This window comes from Mercenaria mercenaria, chromosome 15 (assembly GCF_021730395.1).
Source record: "Mercenaria mercenaria strain notata chromosome 15, MADL_Memer_1, whole genome shotgun sequence".
Classification (NCBI taxonomy): Eukaryota; Metazoa; Mollusca; class Bivalvia; order Venerida; family Veneridae; genus Mercenaria; species Mercenaria mercenaria.
In genome coordinates, this window is record NC_069375.1 from 59,405,996 (window position 1) to 59,429,931 (window position 23,936).

At 35.5% G+C, this 23,936-nt stretch overlaps 1 protein-coding gene across 4 annotated transcripts in view; it reads left to right on the forward strand.

Annotated features, from left to right (window-relative positions):
* Window positions 1-23,936, forward strand: part of LOC123555829 (myb-like protein X) — a 53,948-nt gene that overhangs the window by 27,316 nt on the left and 2,696 nt on the right. Inside the window, exons 5-16 of one of the 4 annotated variants that reach the window (XM_053525344.1) lie at window positions 6,280-6,491; window positions 7,036-7,215; window positions 7,634-7,708; window positions 10,742-10,941; window positions 14,692-14,767; window positions 16,222-16,326; window positions 18,852-18,953; window positions 19,898-19,984; window positions 20,948-20,983; window positions 21,229-21,367; window positions 22,503-22,624; window positions 23,322-23,538. In XM_053525344.1, coding sequence (XP_053381319.1) covers window positions 6,280-6,491; window positions 7,036-7,215; window positions 7,634-7,708; window positions 10,742-10,941; window positions 14,692-14,767; window positions 16,222-16,326; window positions 18,852-18,953; window positions 19,898-19,984; window positions 20,948-20,983; window positions 21,229-21,367; window positions 22,503-22,624; window positions 23,322-23,538 — 1,551 coding nt within the window. The remainder of the gene's footprint in view (window positions 1-6,279; window positions 6,492-7,035; window positions 7,216-7,633; window positions 7,709-10,741; window positions 10,942-14,691; window positions 14,768-16,221; window positions 16,327-18,851; window positions 18,954-19,897; window positions 19,985-20,947; window positions 20,984-21,228; window positions 21,368-22,502; window positions 22,625-23,321; window positions 23,539-23,936) is intronic. The other 3 variants (XM_053525345.1, XM_053525346.1, XM_053525347.1) reach the window with 3 other exon arrangements.

Consider the following 23,936-nt stretch of genomic DNA (forward strand, 5'->3'; position numbering starts at 1 on the left):
TTTGTAGAAATCCATGTTGCATTTAAATCTGAAGATTTTGCAATGTCATATCCTCTACCTCAGTGCCAAGTGAATCATAATTATCGGTAATAAAATTGCTGACTTCAAATTACTTGCCCCCGACCGACCACTACCGGTACTTCCTTTAGGGTGTAGAAATGTAGCTGACTCATAGAAGTTAGTAGTTCTACCACAAGGTGCTCTCTCGTGCCTTAAATACATCTGGTGCCTTCCTGCACCATCAAAGCTGGAAAATCGCCATCTGAGATATAGTTACCATTATGATGCTAACCCCTCTGTTTCTCCCATCCCCCACCCCCACGACCACCACCAAAAAAAAACTCCACCTCCAACACTTGGATTTTATTTTGTTCTTCATGACATAGCATTGGTGCGAAGAATAGCCAGTCCAGGCTCTTGCAACCACAAATTGTTGATCTGAAAATTTTCTGATCTAAGAATCAGCTACAGGATGCAGCACTATCTGCGCTTTTTGTCATAGGAAAATAATTCCATTTTGTGTTTTTCTTAGTGCAGACTTCAATTCTCAGGCCCAGACCAGGGCCGGGCCAGGCCAAGGGGGCCTGTGCCCCCCCCCCCCCCCCCCCCCCATTGGCTGAGAAGTGACCTATTCTCATCAAAGATTGACCCTACTATTTTGGCAAAGGAATATTTTTTCTCAAAATTTAGACCCAGAAATGCACCAGAGACCACCATTTCATACCTGTATTTCAGAATTTTCCAGGGGGAGAGCCCCCCTGACCATCCAATCAGGAGGTGAGTAACATACCCCTACAATACCCCAAAATTTAGACCTGAAAATGCACCAGAGGCCACCATTTAATGCCTGTATTTCAAAAGTTTCCAGTGGCAGAGCCCTCTGACCACCCTAAGATGAGGGAAGTACATCCACCAATAAATGCAACCCTAAATCCCTAACATGGGAACCCCCTTTCAATACCTTGCTTTGCGCCTCGGTGGGGACGTTTTCGTTCAAGACTGGTGCCCCCTCCCAGTCAAAAATTTCTGGATCTGGCCTTGATTCTTAGTGTCGACTGTTAACCGTTTGGATTTCTTGTTCCTAAATTCTCTCTCATATGATCTTAAACAAATCACATTTACTGCAAGGCAAAGTCCCACATTCTTTGTCGTACAATTTTCATAGTTTTGAGTTCAGTATTAGGTGTCTGGTTTTTCCATTCCAAGAAAGTTGTCACTATCTTGACTGTAGAGCCAGAACTGATTCTGACACAGAAGGCTACCTTTTTGCGTACTTCCATCTGGTTTTAGTCTTTCTTTTATATATATTGGTAGGCACGTTTTCACATGCAAGGCACACACAGAATGTCAGAGTTTTTGTTTTCTTAATGTCACAATCTGTCAAAGCTACAGCAGTTTCTTTCTAGGTTTCATTGAAGCTAGTTACTTTCTCAATGCCCATCACATATACTGTACACCTTTTGAAGAAGGTATCACCGATATCCATGCAAAAATTAAAAAAATGTACCAGAGTAAAAGAAAGAAATGCTGCTGATCTAACCCAGGGCTTTTTTTCCTCCCATAACACGTCATTTACTAGAGCCTTCCCCTAGGAAATCTTCTTTCTAATCATTCAGATTTTCTATAAAATTGACTTTACATTAAGAGATTTTTAGTTTTTTACTCTTTGCCCAAATACATATTTGCCAAATAACAGTTGGGGCCCTGTCCCATCTTGGTGAAAAAGCCACTGACACTTGCAAAATTATATTCAGATAGGAAATTTGAGTCCATTGTCACAAAAGCTTGAATGACCTATGTACATATTGCCCATTATAGAACATGGCTTTATATCAAGGCTGTATCATTAACCATTGAAGTATCTAGAAGTGTTACTTTACTTCACTATGGTAACTGTAGAATGATGTAATTTGAAAAGTTTGCTAACTGCAGCAGTTGTGCCCATAAATGTTGGTGTTGATGATGGTCATGATAGTAAACGAAAGAAATTGTCACACGCTGTGAGCTGCCATATACAGACAGTTTGGTGTGATTGGTTTTTTATTGCCATGAATGGTCCATCAAATTGTGGCATGAAATTTACACCCTGACACCTCTTGTTAACTTCATGGGCAAGTATGAAATTATCGAGTCAGTCCTTATTTAAGACCTCACTTTATTTATCATAATAAACTAATGAATAGATGTTGCGACATTCAGTCAAACATCCTCAACATATTTAAAAATACCAGCCTTCAATGTAGTACTTTAGAAAGTTCTCATTTGTTCTTTACTTGCGCTCAGATGGTATTTCTAATGACAGTGTTCCATGTAACCCACTCATAAAGGTCATTTTGCAGATCTGTTAACATAATTATGTAGTTGAAATTACTTGGTATCAGTTTAGTGATATCAAAAGAATTTTTTTTTTGTAAAACAGCTTCAAAGCTTTTGATTGAAACTATATTAAGAATCATTAGAAGCATTTTGCAGCACATTTCATCAATTTTGATCAAGAAATGACAAAGTTATTGCAAATAACCTCCCCTGTTCTTTCACTTGCTGTCACATTTCAGCTCTTAAGTACAAAAATGAGCTCATAGATTTCAAATAAGAGAACAATAAGTGTTGTCTCCCTTGATTTCTCACATAACACTAGTGCAGAAAGCTTGTTACAGACTTGAACAGTAATAACAGAGGTACAACTTTCCTGTAGTTCTTTGGTAAAAGTTCTTGAAAGATAGAACAAGTGTTGAGATTGGGAGGTGGCGTCGATTTGTTTTGTTATCTGTTTAGTCAAAATACACAAATTGATGCCATGGCACTGTAAAACCTGATCTTTCTGACATAATCTACATGACACACTGACTAGGTCACTTTATTTACAAGGTATAAAGTGAAAAATAAGAGACCGTTGTGATATTTTAGAAAGTGTGCTACAGTGGTATTGCTTTTAGATTAGGTAACGTTAAGCGGTAGTGTAAATCTACAAACCTGCTATATTTTCTATGTACGTGTTTGTTTTTACAAGAAATCTATAAGTAAACTTTTTCAAGTGGAGATCAGTTGAAAGACTGTCGTTACTGCCTCACATGAATCAGAACTAGTCTTTTATTGGCTATGGCTTATTCAATAGGGGTAACATACTATCATCGTATCTTTAGTATGATATTTAGGTCAAAAGAATAACCTTGTACCTATTAATCCAAACAATTTGGATTCATATATTATCCAGTATGCACGGAAGGAGAGGAGAATGAGCAAGTGCTTCCGAGGTCTTTTGTTGAATGCTGATTGTTTAATATTGAACCACTAGAAGCATCACTGAAAACTCTATTTCATGAAAATCAATTTCGATCTTATATGATATTTGCCCCAGTGCAGTCAATAGCTTTAGCTCGTGGCGACGATTCTGGTCTTCAGACATGTTTTGCTTAAAATTACTGGTAGTTCATAATATCTCTGAGAAATCTCTAATTCTTCATGAATGAATATATGGGTGGTTTTCAAAATAATGAAGCTTTTTCTTCTCTCTCACCTTACTTTAATTCAGTTCAGTTTTAGAATGTGTTTTGGAGCAAAATATATCCAAATCAATTTACTCAATAAATGTGTGCAATTTTATCTTGATGGCTCAAGCAGTTTTAAAGTTATATTAAATTATATAGCTAATTTTGTCCCCTGTGCACCCAAAAAAGTGTGACATTTTACATGAAGTATAGTTTTCAACTGAGGTTTACTTTTTAAAACCATGATTTATTGTTACAGCTTTGGCTTTTTAATGTAACTTAAACTCTGCACATTTAAATAAAATACTTCTTTTCATTACCTACATCTTATTGTTACCAATATTTCACATCTTGTGATGGAACCCTTTTCACGAAAAATAGTGAAAAAAATACTAAATTTAAATGTTGAACACTACAATTTCATAACCCTATTACTTTTCTAAAGTCTTAATGTTTTTCTAAGATCCTTATCCCTTCAGCTGTGAAGACACAGTATGATTTTTTTCTTTAATAAATCGACTTTCTCAGATACTTGATGAATGTCTATACACCTAAAAATGTCCCCTGTGCACCTTTTCAGTTGTTAAGTGTCAGATTTCTTTTATTCTTTAAATAAAATGGGACTTTACTTTATTTTCCTTGAAAGGGAGTTACAACAGATACAAAAGCAGCCTTCAACTTCACATATTACTGACTGTTAAACATTCACAAGGCCAAAAGTGATGTCCCCTGTGCACCCTTTTTTTGACATATATCAATTATCATAGCAGTACTGTAATTTGTGGTGGCATTTCTATATTCTTAGCAGTGTGTATGCAAAATTTAGGCATTACTTGATAATTTAGCATTATATAAGAAACCCTGGACAATTAAAAATTCATTGTTTGCATTTTTTTTCCGAAGTTGCCAATTTTCAAGTTTAAAAGTGGAAATATCAATTTTATTGCTTCTTAAGCTCTTAAGTTTACCTAAATATGTAAATGTTCACTAGTAAATATTATGTACTTAAAAGAATTTTACTTACCATGAACATATTCTATGAATAAATATTTTGATACAATTTGTCCCCTGTGCACCCTTTTTAGTAACATTATAAAGTATGTATGAACTTTACTATTCCATTTTATCATGCATGGTATTTTGTCATTTTTCTAATATGAATAAGCAGTTCATGTAAATTAAATGATTTCAATTTCTTAGTTATGTATAAAGTCACTTATTTTTCATTTAAAGCATTACATTTTGTTGAATTTTCATGTTTTTGAAGTGAAAATTTTCAATTTTGTAGTTATTTTGTGGAATAAACTATTTTTTGATAGTATTTGTCTAAAGTTTATTACCAATAGTCTTTTTATGAATAGAAAACTAATAATGGATGAATATTACACTGATCTTCAGTATGTGCCCCCTGTGCATCTTTAAAATAACTCAATTTTGAGTAGACAATTCTAGAAATTAGAATTACTGGACATTCTTGAAATTTGGCATGTGGTTTATAAACATGCAACATGTCAGAAAAAAGTTGGTTTTATAATTATATGATAGTTATTTTGCATTCAGCAACAACTTTTCTAGGTAAAGTTTTATTTTCATGTCAAATTTGTGCAGAAAGGGTGATTTTAAAAACCAATGTCCACAAACATATGATTAAATAAGTTTCAAACCATACACATACACCCATTACTTATCATTTATGTTGAAAAAAATACTGTTATACATATTTCCTCGTCATAAAACCATGCAACATTTATCACCCACCTTACTGGAAATTCACTGAACTTTCGAATTAAAGGCTGAAATATTTTCTGATTGGCATTTCTCAACACTTCCCCAAAGTTATTTCCTTTAAATTTGAAGTATTTGCTATAATAAAAAATAGGTGACCACCATAAGAAATAAGTTTGAATTTTCAACCCCTATGTCACACTTTTGCTTCATTATTTTGAAAACCACCCATATTAAGAAGACGTTTCACAGTAGAACTGATCTCGGACTTGGATAGAAGTGTTGTGTATTTGGTAGGTGTTTCAACCAGCAATGCAGATAACCCATGCTCCCATGCTCCTAGATGCCTCGTACGGTGGTGCAGTTTCAGGATGTAATAGTCTGACTGATGTATGAATCCATTGATCAGTACTGTTGCTCTTATATATTGTGCAGATCTCTGATTTGTGCATGAACCACATCATTTCCTTGACTCAGTTCCTTCCATCTAAGTCTTTGTTCAGACAGGAGGACACACCCACCTCATTCACCATATATGTTTCTGGCTTCTCTGGCCAAAACTTGGGTTGTTAGGAATAACATTGCTCTAAAGCTGCCATACACTTTGTAGTGTAATGTTTTACCATAGAACATTGGTGTATTAGCACAATATATATGTCTTAATATTTTTTCTTCAGTGCAGAAATTGTAAGTAAGTAAGGCAGATAAACGTTGCTTAATGGGGTCATTAAAACTTTCCTTGTTGGCTAGAATTCAGTTAAATGAAAAAAAATAAGTTCAAATTTGCGATTTTAAATGTTAAGGACATTCTTGAGATATAGTTTTGAAACTTGAAGACTTGAAATAAATTTCTGAAGTAATTTCTTAAGTGATTTGCATTTTGTCCATAAACATATGCCGTGGAATTCTACAAAAGTGTAAGTTATTGGGAAAAATTAGAAAATCTATTGTATGCCGAAAATAGTAAATGAAAGTAAACTACAGTTGCAGTTTTTAGAAGGGGTTTGGTTTTAAAAATACGCATTATCCAAGTAATAAAGCACTATGGACCATTTAAACCTTTCAGGCTCTAGAAGTTCCAGCAGCAAGAAGACAACACCGAGTAAGGACAGGGGGGACAGAGGGAAAGAAAGAAAGAATGACAGAGGAAAGGACAAAAATGAAAAGGAGAAGAAAGCAAAGGAGGAGAAAGACAAGTCTAAAGACCTACCAAAGACTGAAGTTACTGTTACTATGGCTGAGGAGTACGATCCTGCTGAACCAACGGAGGATGTAGAGGTAACTTACCGTATTTACTCTTAATTGTAGTTACAAAGGAAAGTGATCATATTTACTCCTTTAATATGATAATTTATTGTAGTTACAGTGGCAAGTTACCATATTTACTCTTTAATTATAATTGTAGAGCTAAGTTACCATATTTGGGTTAAATAAGGGAGAATGGTCAGACGCAGATGCTGTTTTTACTATGTCTTCTGAGAATGACTGGTTAAACAATTATACAGGTGAACTATGGTATTTACCCCTTGCTTTAACTTGCCTCTCTGTGACCACACATAAAAAGTACGGTGAGTTGAATTTAACAGAAACTAAGGAGGTGGGGAAGAAAATGGTCAAGGTATAACTAAGTTAAACTAACAAAGGACATTGTAATTACAGACGGATAAAGTTCGGTCTAAAGGTAACTTGTTAATACATGTATAATACAAGCACATATACATGTGTATCAAAGTTAACTGTAAGTTAATTGTTCTGTTTACTGAAATACTGTTGAAAGACTGTGTAAAACCCAAAACAAACAACAAATTGTATATTTCTACAGATTAAGGAAGAGGATAAAAAGGAAGACAGCTCAGCGGCAGAAAAGATGGATGTTGGAGAGACAGATGAGAAGAAAGAGGATAAACAGAAGGAGGGAGAGAAGGATGGAGAGAAACAGAAGGAAATCAGTCTTACAGTTACGGTGAACAAGAAGGGACGCTCAGTCAATGATGCAGATAAAGTAACTGTTATAAAAATACTCTGTCTTCATATACCGGTATAGCTTTTCATATACCAGTATAGCTTGCTTACTAATAGCATTATATAAGAACGTGCTATTTAAAGGAAAATGCAGCATTGTTTCATTGTTAATTCCGTCTTAAACATTGTAGATGATTTAGGGCAGTAAAAAAGTTTTAAGAATTGGCTTAAAAGTTATGAAGTTATGAAATTTACATGGAAGCTGTTTGTTTCCATGAGAACAAAATGAAATTGGGGGTTTGGCCAAAACCACAAATTTTCATGCCCATAAAATTAAATGATTTTGCAGTAGAGTAAATTAATTTTATGACATGTATATATTTAGGGAGGGTTCAAATGAAGTATTTAAATGAGTGAAAATTGTGAAATATAATGAATACGATTTTTCTTAATTGTAGAAAGATGAGAAGAAGCTGAGTAAAGAGAAAATGTACAAATGTAATGTCTGTTCTGTGGAATGCTATAATGAAGAGGTAAAATTTTAGCTTGACTACTTGGAGAATATATTTAACAGGTATTCAGCGTTCGACACTAACGGTGTCCCGGGATCCCGAGGACACCAAAAATCCGCAAGGGATCCTAAAGTTCACAATTTCGGTGTTCCGTCGGGACTCTTGATTTTCAGATAAAATATGATTCTAAACAATGAAATTCCCCAGTCTTGTTCGCTCAAACATCGGTCTTTTGCTAAGGCTTCCAGGGCGTTCAGTTGACCCGAGCTCCCGGGTTTTGACCCGCGAAAAACTCGTATTTTACCCGCATAAATTACGGCACGTGCGTCGGCTTGACTCGCGGAAATTTACTTAGATGCGTTCCAAGTTCGATAGTTCTGCCCCCTGTCAATCAAAATCCCAGTGAATTTCAATATTGTTCGCCGGCACAAGCGGAAATATGGCAGTAGGCGGAGCGTCGTATGTTAATTAGCTACCGACAGATGTCAGTCACGCCACGCGCCAAATGACACGTGCTTATCTCGCGGTTTGTATTTAGTACAATTTGCCTTGTCATTATCAAAGGTGTTTATTGATCAATGTTTACAAGTTAATTGATAAACAATGCAGCCTTAGATTATCGTGTTGGTACCATTATTTTGTGTGCTCGATACGATTACATGAGCCGGTCGGCCGTTACGGTCTATAACAAATTTATTATCATAATTGCCGAGGCTTTGTTTGGGCAAAACAAATTAAATAAGTAGAAATTATACGTGGTATGATGAGAAAATAAAGTTAAAACAGTTATCTTTTCAAGAACTTTAACTGTTACTTTTGTTTTTCGTATTTGTCACTCGTTTTCTAGACCGACATTTTCGAACATTTTTATTATTTCTTACAAGATTTTTCAAGTACAAACTAAAATAAAAAGCCAATAAAACGTCTGCATTTACGAAAAATATGATCACTGTTGCCAAAGCAGCTCTTATTTAGAAGAATTTGCTGATAATAAAAGCATGCAAACACTAAACCCCACCCACTTTTAGGCAATGTGCAAAATAAAACAACTAAAATATGAAATGTTTAAGAAAATCTGTTATGACCAATGTACTAGTTTTAGATAAAGTCTGTGGGAGTTGCATTAATAAGGCCTAAAAAATCTTTGTATCTGGTAACATGCTGAAAAAATTAGGGTAGGTAGGTCGGAACATTTTTTTTTGAATTTTTTTTATTTAAGGGAGACTTTTCGGAATTTCTTTTTTATATTAAAAACATGATTACAAATAAGGGGGTTATAAGGGGGAATGAACTAGGCGGCATACATTTAGACGAACTACAACAAATGGCAGAGGAGTGTGATGGTAGTGAAGATGAGGGGGAAGAGGACTTGGACAGAAATGACATTATTCTTTTACAGCAAAAGTCATACAAGCTATTGTTGTCATTGATGTAAAATGGAAATAAAGTGGACATAAAATACATGTAGTACTGTAAACAGTTGTGTTTGTTAGATTTTAGTTTTTTCATGTTCTTACCACATTTTGTTATCAGGGACTCCTAATTTTCAGCAGGGATTCCTAAATTTCCCAGCAGGTATTCCTTCAGGATACCTGGCAAAAAAGTTAGTGTCGAAGGCTGGGTATTCCACTCGTCCGTGTATGTGGCATCAGCAGCACACTTTAATTAAAGTTTTACATGCATAGTCATATCTTTAATATCAGTAGAAAGTATTGGCAAGGCTTGTCGGTCTTCAGACTTACTGACAAAATCCAAGTTAGATAACTTGGAACAAATTTATGCAAATTATGGTCTTTTTCCAGCTTTAAACTGTTTAGAAAGTTCTGTTAAAAATTTTGGATGCAGGTAAATTTTAAGCTGTATAAGGGCACCCTACTCGTCTATCAAGTTTATTTTAAACATGTAACTCTTGATTGAAATTAATTCAAATTATGGCTGTCTTTTTTAGCTCGGCTGTTCATAGAATAGTAGAGCTATTGGACTCGCCCATGCGTCGGCGTCCGCGTCGGCGTCCGCGTCCCGATTTGGTTAAGTTTTTGTATGTAAGCTGGTATCTCAGCAACCACTTGTGGGAATGGATTGAAACTTCACACACTTATTCACTGTGATAAACTGACTTACATTGCACAGGTTCCATAACTCTGTTTTGCTTTTTTACAAAATTATGCCCCTTTTTCGACTTAAAAATTTTTGGTTAAGGTTTTGTATGTAAGCTGGTATCTCAGTAACCACTTGTGGGAATGGATTGAAACTTCACACACTTATTTACTGTGATAAACTGACTTACATTGCACAGGTTCCATAACTCTATTTTGCTTTTTTACAAAATTATGCCCCTTTTTCGACTTAGAATGTTTTGGTTAAGGTTTTGTATGTAAGCTGGTATCTCAGTACTCACTAATGGGAATGGATTGAAACTTCACACACTTGTTCACTGTCATGATCTGACATGCACAAAGCAGGTCCCATAACTTTATTTTGCTTTTTTACAAAATTATGCCCCTTTTTCAGCATAGAAATTTTGGTTAAGTTTTTGTATGTAAGCTGGTATCTCAGTATCCACTAATGGGAAAGGATTGAAACTTCACACACTAGTTCAATGTCATGATATGACATGCAGTGCAAAGGGTCAATAACTCAACTTTGCATTTTACAAAATTATGCCCCTTTTTGAACTTAGGAGTTTTTGGGTTAAATTCTTATATGTAAGCTGGTATCTCAGTACCCACTAATGGGAATGGATTGAAACTTCATACACTTGTCCACTGTCATGAGCTGATAAGCACTATGCAGGTTCCATAACCCTATTTTACGTTTTTACTAAATTATGCCCCTTTTTCGACTTTCTTATTCATTCAAGCGACAAGGCTGTTAAATAGTCGAGCGTTGCTGTCCTCCGACAGCTCTTGTTTTACATAAAAAATACGGTTAAAGTCTTGCTTGCTAGTTGTTGTCTTTGACATAAATTAATGGATTTTTATGTAACAGAATTAGGCATTTTGAGTTGTATTTGATATCACAGTACATAGTAAATGTTGAATGTGTTTTTTGCAGAGTTTTGCCCGTCACATGAATGGGAAGAAACATAGTGAGAAGATGAAGATTGTAATGTCCTCTACGAGTCAGCAACAGGTGTTGATCAAGTCACGACTACAGGCGGAGGAACATCTAAGACAAATTGAGGGCCAGAAACGATCTGGTAGATCGTCTTCCACAGGACCAATGGGAAGTGCTGGACCGAAGGGGAAGGCTTTGTGAGTATATATATATATATATAAAACTTCGAAAATGTTGTAACATCCTTTGGGCCGTGCCATGAGAAAACCAACATTGCTACCAGCATGGATCCAGACCAGCCTGTCTGAAAGTCTATTGCAATTAGGGAAACTGTTAGTGAACAGCATGGATCATGACCCGACTGCGTGGATGCGCAGGCTGGTCCGGATCCATGCTGGTTGCAAAAGTACGGTGTTGGATTTCTCATGGCACAGCTCATTAATGAATATGCAGACTCTAGATATTCATAACTGACACATTATTTGAAACCTTGCTGTAAAGAAACTGTTTCACATAATAGATAACACAGAATGATTGTTTTAAATGTGTAGTGTTTGTATTAGGTGTAGCCAATAAACTGATGGATAATGATATTTGAGTGAAATTTAGGGAATTTCTTCATAGAATAAACCTATTATTATATTCTTTAAGAAGCATTGAAGGTAGTTGTAAATGTTAAGAGTAACTGGTGCAGTTCAAATTTTGAAGGATAACTATATATTGTTTTCAGTAAAGTAGCATATAGGTTACTAAATTGGGGTTGTTGAATTTGGATTGTTTTTGTTTTTAGTTCATCTGATTTTTTGAAAAAAAAAAGAAAAGATTTTTGTCATCACTTGACTGGTGTTGATGTTGGCTTTGACGTTGCCTGGTTAAGTTTTGTGTTTAGGTCAGCTTTTTAGCTCACCTGAGCACAAAGTGCTCAGGGTGAGGTATTGTGATTGCTCACCGTCCGGCGTCCGGCCGTTGTACGTCCATCCGTCGTCCGTCCAAACTTTCCTTTAAACAACATCTCCTAAACCAACAGGCCAATTTTGATGAAACTTCACAGGGATGTTCCTTGGATGGCCCCCTTTCAAAATTGTTCAAAGAATTGAATTCCATGCAGAACTCTGGTTGCCATGGCAACCGAAAGGAAAAACTTTAAAAATCTTCTTCTCAAAAACCAGAAGCCTAGAGCTTAGATATTTGGTGTGAAGCGTTGCCTAGTGGACCTCTACCAAGTTTGTTCAAATCATGACCCAGGGGTCACTAGATTTTACATAAGAAAATCTTTAAAAATCTTCTTCTCAAAAACCAGAAGACTTAGAGCTTAGATATTTGACATGTAGCATTGCCTAGTGGACCTCTATGAAAATTGTTCAAATCATGACCCCGGGGTCAAAATTGACCCCGCCACAGGGGTCACTTGATTTTACATAGGAAAATCTTCAAAAAATTTCTAAAAATAAACCAGAAGGCCTAGAGCTTAGATATTTGACATGTAGCATTGCCTAGTGGACCTCTACAAAATTTGATCAAATCATGACCCCCGGGGTCAAAATTGACCCCGCCACAGGGGTCACTTGATTTTACATAGGAAAATATTAAAAAATCTTCTCAAAAACCAGAAGCCCTAGAGCTTAGATATTTGACCTGTAGCATTGCCAAGTGGACCTCTACGAAAATTGTTCAAATCATGACCCCGGGGTCAAAATTGACCCCGCCACAGGGGTCACTTGATTTTACATAGGAAAATCTTCAAAAAATTTCTAAAAATAAACCACAAGGCCTAGATCTTAGATATTTCACATGTAGCATTACCGAGTGGACTTCTACAAAATTTGTTCATATCATGACCCCCTGGGACAAAATTGACCCTGCCCCAGGGGTCACTTGATTTTACATAGGAAAATCTTCAAACAATTTCTAAAAATAAACTAGAATGCCTAGAGCCTAGATATTTGACATGTAGCATTGCCTAGTGGACCTCTACAAAATTTGTTCAAATCATGTCCCCCTGGGTCAAAATTGACTCAGCCCTAGGGGTCACTTGATTTTACATAGGAAAATCTTAAAAAAATTTCTAAAAATAAACCAGAAGGCCTAGATCTTAGATATTTGTAGCATTGCCTCGTAGACTTTTACAAAGTTTATTCAAATCATGACCCCTGGGGTCAAATTGACCCCACCCCATGCAGAGTTCTGCTGAGGCTGCGTTTTTGTGCCATTGGCGCGAAAAAAATATGAATGGCGCAGCAAATTTCGCATCGGTGGGCCTTTGGCGCGCCAGAAAATCTGAAATTCGAACCCGATAACAATCGCTAGTTTGCCGTTTTTGCACGGTAGATAGACATACCTCCTGGGGAGATCACTGTGATGGATTTGAAAAAATAATGTGTTGTGATAATTGCACTATGATTGTATCAAAATGGCGGCCGCACCGAAAGGAAAAGCGATTTTGCACAAATTTTTCAGTCCTCCTGCCCCTAAGAAAATGAACCAGACTTCAGTTACACTGGGGAAAGATACAAATAGAAATGATACATTGAACAAAAGCAACGATTCAACTACATATGTCGCTGAACATTAAACAACAACCCCAGAATCATAGAGTGATCCGACCCCCACCCAGTCAAGTAATTTGAGTAGAGCGAAAAAGTAAGAGTAAAACATCTGACAAACAGAGCTTTCAGAAGAAGTTATTGGTTGAGTATACATGGTAAAGTTATAAGGAAAAGAGAATAAATGGCATGAACTTTGTGTATAATTTTACATTTAAAAAAAAGAAATACACTTCTTAAATGCATAAGAAATGTAAAGTCTTTTTAATATAAAATTGGTTCTTTTTGAATGGCCCCAAAAGTTTCAGAATGGCCCCATGTTTTCAGGGTAGATGGGCCATGGGCCCATCATGCTGAAATCCTCGGCAGAACTCTGCCCATGGGGCTACTTGATTGTACATAGAAAAATCTTCAAAATTTTCTAAAAATAAACCAGAAGGCCTAGAGCTTAGATATTTGACATGTAGCATTGCCTAGTGGACCTCTACAAAAAGTTTTCAAATCTTGTTTTTAAAGTTACTTTAAGAAAATTTCAACTATATTTTCTCATAATTCTTTTGATTGATTTTTATGATGATCTTTTGACCTTGAAGACTTGTCCTTAAGTGCAATGATAACAGGTGAGCGATATAGGGCCATCATGGCCCTCTTGTCTACTGAACTATCAAAGCTATTGCTTTAAAACTTACATGCAACTCATGTTCACAATCAATAGCTGACTCTGTACAGCAAGAAACATAGCTCCATCCTGCTCTTTTTGCAAGAATTATGTCCTCTTTTGGACTTAGAAAATATAAGATTTCTTGGTTAAGTTTTGTGTTTAGGTCAACTTTTTTCACCTTAACGGTCAAAGCTATTGCTTTAAAACATGGAGCACTAATTCACCATTAAAAGCTGACTCCGCACAGCAAGTACCATAACACTACATTGCTTTTTGCAAGAATTATGGCCCCTTTTGGACTTGGAATATATCAGATTTCTTGGTTGAGTTTTGTGTTTATGTCAGCTTCTCTCCTAAACAAGTAAGCTGTTGCTTTAAAACTTGTAAAACTTGTTCACCATCAAAAGCTGACTCAGTACAGCAAGAAACATAACTCCATTTTGCTTTTTGCAAGAATTATGGCCCCTTTTGGCCTTACAAAATATTATACAGAGGCAAAAAAAATTAGATCTATGAGCATCTGCAAGGCGGTGATCTTGTTTTAATACATTGTAGTGGAAATTGCAGTAGTTTTAACAGTGTACAAAGACGTGGTTTGCAATGATAATGTGGAATGTAGGTTTGGAAAGAAATCAGATAGAACTGCTATGAAGAGTATTAGAAGTGGAGTCTTAACTGTTTGGTAGACATATTTGAAATGATTGCCAGAACTAAATTTACATTTATGTACATGTATACTGCAGGGAGAGCCAGTGTAAGGTGTGTGAGAAGACTTTCACTGGAGCATACAAGGATCACAAGGAGTCACCAGATCATAAGGTATACGTCAGGGTTGTCTGAAAATTATGCTTTTAATGTGTCAATCTATGTGTTAGTCTTAAGCATTCTGACATGTATGTTTATTTCAGGTTAGTGTGAAAGAAACAAGATAGTGTAAATGACACTCATTCAGAAGTATTTATTGTCCACAGCTGAGATATATCTTGTTATAGGTAGTTCTTAATTTTATGTCAGAAAAAAGCCTGTACAGTGTTGTGTACTTTCTGTAAAGGAAACATACTGATGGTATAGTTTCTTTGATCCTTCCTGTGGTTGGTGTTTTAGGACCAGGGTGTTGATGACCTTGGAGGCAAGAAGTGTTTGAACTCTTTGTCCATTCTTCATTTTCTTAAGTACTCTACTCCTACCAGATTTTCGTCCAATTAGTGAGAAAGTTTGTTTTAGACTTTACCTCAGCAACATCAAGTGGACTTGTGTCTGACAATTTCAGCATTCACTTCTTTTCTATGTACATTATTTAATAAGCGATAAGTCTTTTGAAATCACATTTAATGGTAACAGTATTCAGTATATACATACCTGTATCCAATGTATAGATTATGTGGGAATGGTAAACCCTTTTACACTGGCTTGAATTACCTGCTGTAAATAGATATAATTTTATTTACTTTTACAGCAGTTGAAGTTTCTGTCTAGATAAACACTTTTGCAAACACGTTGTCATATTTTCATCTGAAAGCTCTGTCAGTCCATCTTTGTAGTAGAATAAAATATGCCTTAGAAGATTTCTTTGTCTTACACTGTAAGCATCTGAAAAGCATTTGATGCTGTTTCTGTTCAGATATACTCTTCTGTAAATACACTTCTAGTGGAAAAGATATGTTTAACAGAATTTCTTTGTCTTACACAGTATTAAGAAGATAATGGTTATTTTTACTCAATAGACGGTGCTTCTATTCAGATGAACACTTTGATAGACAAATCTGAAAAGTATAGCAATTTACCCTGTCAGTAAAATGAGATATGTTGTTCAAGATACTGTTGTCTCACTCTTTGTAGATATTTTGTCTTATGGTTGGCAATCATTCTATTCAGATATGCTCTTCCATAAATATGCAATTGATGATACTTTTATTATTTTCACTCTTGTAGTGCAATAAGATGTATTTAACAGGATTTCCTTGTGTTACACCCTGTACTACTGCTAAATGTAGTATTATAATGTTCACATTGTGTCATATTGTCAGCATTCCTTGTGTCTTTTTACTTTTACATCTTTACCTTCTTTATGGATATGCTTTTGTGTAAGTGACAAAATTGATACAGTATCAACCACTTGCATACTTACCGATTGGACCTTTTAATATCTTGAAGAAAAGTTTTATCAAACCGAAATCTTCAATTCACTATAATCATAATTTCTATGTATCATGATTATCAAACTGTTCTACAACTAATCTTTGCCGGATGTTCTATTTTCTTTGGCGCACCAGGCTCGAGAGGATCGCAGCAAGGCTGGCTGTAAAACCTGTAAGGTGTCCACTTTCAATACCTATCAGGACTATGTGAAACATCTCCGGAGTGCATGGCACCTCAAGGTATAATTATGTCTTTGTCTCTGTGTATTTTGGTCCCTTGGGATTTTCACCCTATAGGTTTTTTATTTCATCCTCAAGAATTACACAATGTACCCTGATTGGCATGTTAAACAGGGATGTGTTTCAGTCCAGATTATTTCTTATTTCTTCCATGCATTTAGAAAGTTCTTTTAAGCAACTTTCTTCCTCAAAACTTTACAACTAACTCTTAAAAAGGAGAGTACATGTATGTTTTGCTTTTTCCCTAAGAAATCACTCAGAAAATATACATATAAAGCAAATACATGTATTACTTTGTATACCAATACAACATTTCTGTCTCCTTTGTTGTCAAGTATGCTTTCATTTTGTATAAAAAAATCAGTAAATAGTCGCATTCTGTTTAATCTTTATCTTTGAAAAACCTGTAAAACATTCACAACAGGTCCATCTGTGCTTCAAGGTTCCATTTTATTCCCTGTTTTGTTATACCAGTATCATATACTGTCTAGTAACCAACTTCTTTCATTCTCATGCTTTGAGCAGAAACTGCTCGTATAATGTCTTAAAGCACTTATAAATCTCTTCTACTCTTGTAAACTTGATCAGTGAAAGATAATTGCTTTTGAAATTTGTATTCCAACAATTTGTAGAAGCTTACTTCACATAGAGCAGGATGTTCAAGATGAAGAAAGGGACTTAAGCCCACTATCCCTTCACCATTGTTGGTTCGAAATCTGGCTTAGCATGTACATTTCTTTTCTGTGAGGGAGCCACCTGGCCAGCTTACTGAAGATCTGTGGTTTTACCCAGCCTGAAGGGACACCTGGAGTCTTCCTCTATCATCAGAAGTTGCCACAATTTTGACCTAAATTATTTCAATGTAACACTAGATCAAACAAAAAGAAAACGAAGTAGGGATGAGCAACATCTTGAATAATTATGAATTAACCTCTTCTACAGTCTTAACTTTATTGCTCCTCCTTTTAATGTCCAGTAGTTTGTTCAAACTTCTTTGGGAGAATTTAAACACATTCTGTGATATTGAGAATATTTTTGCTGACATCATTAATCATTAAGACATGATAATTCAGATCTATTAGCAAAAGTTTCCCAATTCATAATGAGAATCTAAATTGTTGTTCTTAGTCTGCAAACATAACATGGGAAAATTTTTAATGTTTTTTAGCTCGACTATTCGAAGAATAGTCTAGCTATTCTACTCACCCTGGCGTCGGCGTCGGCGTCACACCTTGGTTAAGTTTTTGCATGCAAGTACATACAGCTATCATTTAAAGGCATATAGCTTTGAAACTTATTTATTCTTTTTCTAGGTCAATAACCAACCTCACTGGGTCAAGTTCCATAACTCTAACATGTATTTTGAGCAAATTATGCCCCCTTTTGGACTTAGAAAATTCTGGTTAAAGTTTTACATGCAAGTTACTATCTCCAAAACTAATGCAGATATTGAATTGAAACTTCACATGTGTCTTCGGGGTTATAAAACTAGTTGATAGCACCAAGTCCCATAACTCTGACCTTCATTTTGGCCAAATTATGCCCCCTTTTGGACTTAGAAAATTCTGGTTAAAGTTTTGAGTGCAAGTACATACAGCTATTACTAAAAGGCATATAGATTTGAAACTTATTTTTTCTTTTTCTATATCAATTACCTACCTCACTGGGTCAAGTCCCATAACTCTGGCATGTATTTTGGCCAAATTATGCCCCCTTTTGGACTTAGAAAATTCTGGTTAAAGTTTTGCGTGCAAGTACATACAGCTATTACTAAAAGGCATATAGATTTGAAACTTATTTTTTCTTTTTCTAGATCAATTACCTACCTCACTGGGTCAAGTCCCATAACTCTGACATGTATTTTGGCCAAATTATGCCCCCTTTTGGACTTAGAAAATCCTGGTTAAAGTTTTACATGCAATTAACTATCTCCAAAACTACTACAGATATTAAATTAAAACTTCACATGTGTCTTCGGGGTTATAAAACTAGTTGATAGCACCAAGTCCCATAACTCTGACTTGTATTTTGGGCAAATTATGCCCCCTTTTGGACTTAGAAAATCCTGGTTAAAGTTTTGCGTGCAAGTACATACAGCTATTACCAAAAGGCATATAGCTTTGAAACTTATTTATTCTTTTTCTAGGTCAATGACCAACCTCACTGGGTCAAGTTCCATAACTCTTAACATGTATTTTGAGCAAATTATGCCCCCTTTTGGACTTAGAAAATTCTGGTTAAAGTTTTACATGCAAGTTACTATCCCCAAAACTAATGGAGATATTGAATTGAAACTTAACATGTTTCTTCGGGGTTATAAAACTAGTTGATAGCATCAAGTCCCATAACTCTGATATGTCCCCTTTTGAACTTAAAACTCTTTTGATATTAAACATTTTGGGTAATAATTTCCAGCTTCTGTGACAATATTTCGAATAGTCGAGCTTGGCTGTCTTACGGACAGCTCTTGTTTTTTTTTCAATTTTAAAATTTAATTTCTTTGTTTCATTTCATATGGTTGCCAGAAAATGAAGCAAGACTCATGGCCTGAGTGTAAATTATGTGATCAGAAGTTTAAATCTCCAAGGAAGTTTGTACAGCATTGTAAAACTGACCATCATATTCAGGTGGGCACTTGCAAATACATGTATATTGTAAACTTACATTAAAACAAAAGACTGTCCATACCACTTTTTCCTCCAAAATTGGGAATGGGTCTGCGTCAGGGTAATGCGGGAAAAATATGACGATATCGGTCAAACAAAAATAAGTACTGGGAAAAACTCTATATTCTGAAGTTTGTCATCTTGTCAGTTAAATGGTACTTGCACTATCTTTTGATTGTTCTGCTTGAACACCCAAAGGCAGCTACTATTTTGCTCAGAATTTTTTTCTGGCAGAACTTTTTGGAATTAGATTGGAAAAAATACATACTGTATGTAACTTGGAATAGGTTCTTTTACCAGAACCACTTGATGAAGAAAAACTGAGTATCGTTATTCCTTTAAGGTTTGGCTTTTATTTTGTACTAATTTACTTTCAGTCAATGGTGAAGAAATTACACTTCTGACTTCTTTGTAGAAAAGTCAGTAGTGATGACTTACGTTAGGTTTGAACCAGCAACCTCTGTGTTTAGCAAGCAAAACCTTATTCACTGGTCTGTTTCCCCTGAGCTTTAGGCTCATCTTAGAAGCTTGTACTATTGCATGCCTATTAAAAAATGTCTTCTTGCAGGGAGTGCATTAGCACTTAACTTACCGACTTTATGTTTTTAAATCCTACCAATTTTGCCTTCAATACATCATCATGCACTTGTTCAGATACACTGTGATACTTTAAAATTCTAAGTTCTTTTCATTCTTTAGCATCTGTCTTAGTTGAAAATAATTTACTATTTCTTGTTTATTAAAGTAATGAAAGATGGAATCTATCATTTTCTATGTTTCGCCAGTTTTCAGAAATATAATCGTGCAAACATTTTGTCAAAGATCTGTAAGTCTTTCCTAATATCCCAGTTATTTACACTGATTTCTTTTATACAAATGGGATATAATGTGATTTATAAATACAGAACAGGAAGAAACTAAACTCCGAGGATGACGAGGAAGATCTGACAGAACTGGTTACCTTGGATGCTGTAGGATTTGAGGACGATGCGGTAAGTCTTATGGTATTTACCCAACTGTAAGGCAGTATTACCATATTTACCCATCTATAAGGTGGTATTACCATATTTACCCAACCTAAACTATAAGGTTTACCCAACTGTAAGGCAGTAATACCGTATTTACCCAACTGTGATGCGATAGTACAGTATTTACCCAACTATAGGGCAGTATTACCATATTTACCCAACTAAAAGGTGTTATTACCATATTTACTCAACTATCAGATGGTATTACCAAATTTACCCAACTATAGGGCAGTACTACCATATTTACCCAACTATTAGGCATTTTTACCATATTTACCCAAGTATAAGATGCTATTACCATATTGCTGTGTAACCATATTTACCCAACTTTTAGGTGCTATTAAGGTGAATCACCTGAAAAGCAGTACAGTAACTGATATTGACACTATTGAATGGTGTGCAGTTACTAGTACTTTAATATGTTATTAAGAATGTTGTTTACTTAACTGTTGCAATTGACCCATTTTGAAAAAAAGCAAGAATGTGCCATAGGCACTGGCATATGTTTCTGGTTTGAAGTGAAGTGCATTCACGTGATGTTTTGCAAGGGCTGTGTTATGTGTTGAAGGCTTGTTCTCCATTTCAACTAAACGGGACAGAACGAGGATTCAAACCTATATACACATGGCAACAGCCCTTAGTAATGACAAATCTGAACAGTTTACCATCTCTGCTACTGCTACAGTCACTACCCATAAATAAGGTTGTGTAAACACTTCATAAAATCCAGTTAAACATGTTCATATTAACAGGTGATATATTGGCGACAACACTTATTTTAACTTGATGGGTGGGGGAGCAAACAAACGTGGCCTTGTTGCTGATTTCAGTTTAGAAAGACAAATAGATAGATTAATGATTTACACTACCTCTAATAATTATGTTGTAGTTAGTGAAAGTCTTAATTTGATTAAATACTTATTTCAGAATGCTGAGAGAAAAGAGAAAGATACAGATGCAGAGGTGAGTTAGAACAAAATGCAGATGTAAAAACATGCTGTGTACAATGAGACCAAACTAAAAAAAAGACATAAGTAAACTGTGTAGCTTTTGTTTGCTGTCTTTTAAAAACAAAACATGTTAATACAGGACTGGTGAAATGAACCTCTTTGAATAAAAAAATTACAGTTAAAAATAACTGAAGTGAAAGAAAATTAGAAATTTCATCCTGAGAATTTTAGGAAAAGTATACTAAATTCATCTTTCAGTCTTCCCTCTTTGTGAAGCCATTGCCTGTGAGTACCTCAACTCCAAAACCTTCTGCGAAGGCTGATGTGATTACGCCAGTGAAAAGTGAAGAAGAAGACACATTTGTACCAGAAACGTATGATCCTAGTTTGACTGTTGGTGAGTTATGTTGACAGAATGTGTTTTTCAGTTTAGTAATGATTTTATCTTCATTTCTCTTTCTTGCTGTCAGCCTGCCTGCTTAACTCAGTAGGGAGAGCGCAGATCTACTGATTCTGGGGTCGTGAGTTTGAGCCCTGGGCAAGGCGTATGTTCTCCGTGACGATTTGATAAAAGACATTGTGTCTGGAATTATTCATCTTCCACCTGTAATACATTTTGGGAAGTTGGCAGTTACTTGCAGTGAACAGGTTTGTACTGGTACAGAATCCAGGAACACTGGTAAGGTTCACTGCCCACCGTTACATAACTGAAATACTGTTGAAAATGGCATTAAACCCAGAACAAACAAACTGTCTTGCTGTCTTGTTGAGTCAGATAGTGAGACAAAATGCCAGATAAATTTCCTGTTGTATATACAAAACCTGTCTGTTCATTTCTTCACAATAATGCCATATTTAACTGGACTGTTCAGAAATAAGTATAGCACTCACCCATTCACACAGTTCCCATTTTGGTTTAGGTATTGTATATAAGGTGGTATCTCAGAAACCGCTTGTTGGAATAGATTGAAACAGTACACATTTGCTTACTGTGATAATCTGGTATGCATTGCACAGGTTCCATTACTCTTTCTTGCATTTGTACAAAGTTAGGCCCATTTTTGGCCTTGGCATATTTCGATCAAGTTTTTGTTGTAATGTAAGTTAGTATCTAAGTAACTATTTCTGTTCACTCACTTGTTCACTGTGATGATCTGACTTGCAGTGTACAGGTTTATTAAGGAAAATTTGTGTAAATTGTAAAAAAAAAAACCAATATTCTTACGTAGGGAACTAGGATGGCATTTTCAGTCCGGATGAGAATATTTCTTAAAATGGAAAAAGCAAAACATATTTGTAGGGTATGACTCACAAAAGCAAGTAAAAACTTTTCAATATTTGTTAAGTTTTATTTTCAAATAATGACGGAGAAGTCTTACACTAGCATCTTACTAAATTTTTTTCTCTGTTAGATAAAAGGAGTAAAAAGCGTGCAGTTTTAAAAGGAGAGAACAGAGTTCTCTGCATGATAATAAAAGTGTTCTTTGGCAAGAGATAAATATTTTCTGATACTACTACTTGTTCATTTTCAGGTCAGAAATATGTTGTTCCAGTGTCCGGCTTCTTCTGTAAACTTTGCCATAAATTCTACAATAACGAGGTAGCAGCCAAAGTTACCCACTGTCAGTCCGAAACTCACTTTGATAAACTGAAGGTTAGTGTTTACTTTTTACTGTGTAAATTCATGTATATCATACTGTGCATTTACTAGTATGTGAATTTATTGTACATTGTGATCCTGTGAACATACAGTCTGACAGTGTGTATATATATAATTATATATATAGTGTAGTTGCTGTATAAATGAATCATACAGTGCAGTTGATGTATAAAGATGCTGTAAAAACAGTCTTATCAGAGTAAAAATACCTGCTGTTGTTGTGGAGTATTTGCTTTCCAAAGGCTACTGAAGTTTCATCCTGTATTACAGAAGGTGCCGTTTTAGAGATACTGTATGTGTAAAGTGTTGCCCTGCCTATAATGTGTAAATTTTCCAACAATTATTCTCGGTTCTTTTAAGTTTTTTAGACAGTTTAGACTTACCTTTTGACTCTAACAAATGGTATTGGTCAGACCTTTCGGTTGTAGAATTCTTTCATGTGAGAAAGCCATTAGTTTGGCTGACAATAGCTGATTAGTTCTGCCCTGATAACCACCTATGCAAATAATGCCAAGAAGGGCACCTAGAGTCTTCTTCCGTCATGGAAAACCTGAAAGTGGCCTTATGACCTATAATTGTATTGATGTGATATTGTTACCAACAAAATAAATATTCTGTTGAATAAACTGAAGAAAGATAGTAGTGTTAAACCTAATACAGCAAATTAAAAATCTTTACACACCTGTTTCAGAAAGCAATAGTTGCAAAACGTGCAAAAGCAGAAGAGAAAGCAAAGAAGATGGAAATAAGTCAGCCTCAGTTTGAGGCTGGGACACAGTCTGAGGAGAAAAATATGGATACCAGTCAGAAGAGTCCAGTTGAGAATGGTAGCCAGTCTAGTGATGATGGAGCAAACATGGAGGAGCAGTCGGCGTATGAAACTGCAGATGAACATCAGGATAGCACTGGTAAGAACTGTGGCCTTTGTTGTAGGTTAAATGCTGTTTTACAATGTTAAGTTCATTTAATCTATAGATTTTTTGTCATTTGTCAGCAGTATATTTGATAGCTTTATGGCATTTGTCAACAATTTATCTTCAGAGTAACAAGTGTTATTCCAGGTTTTTGTTTGATAGATTTAATGCTTTTCTACAACAGAAGTTGGGGGTTATATAGGAGTGAGCTTGTTGGTCGGTCTGTCAGTCGGTCCTTTGGTTTCCGGACAAAAACTCCTGAAAGGCTTGACAAATTATAATGATATTTGGTACATAGGTGTAACGTCATAAAATACAGGTCAAGTTCAACTTAAGGGTCGAAGGTCACAATGACCCGGAACAGTTAAACAGTTTCCGCATGATAACTTTAG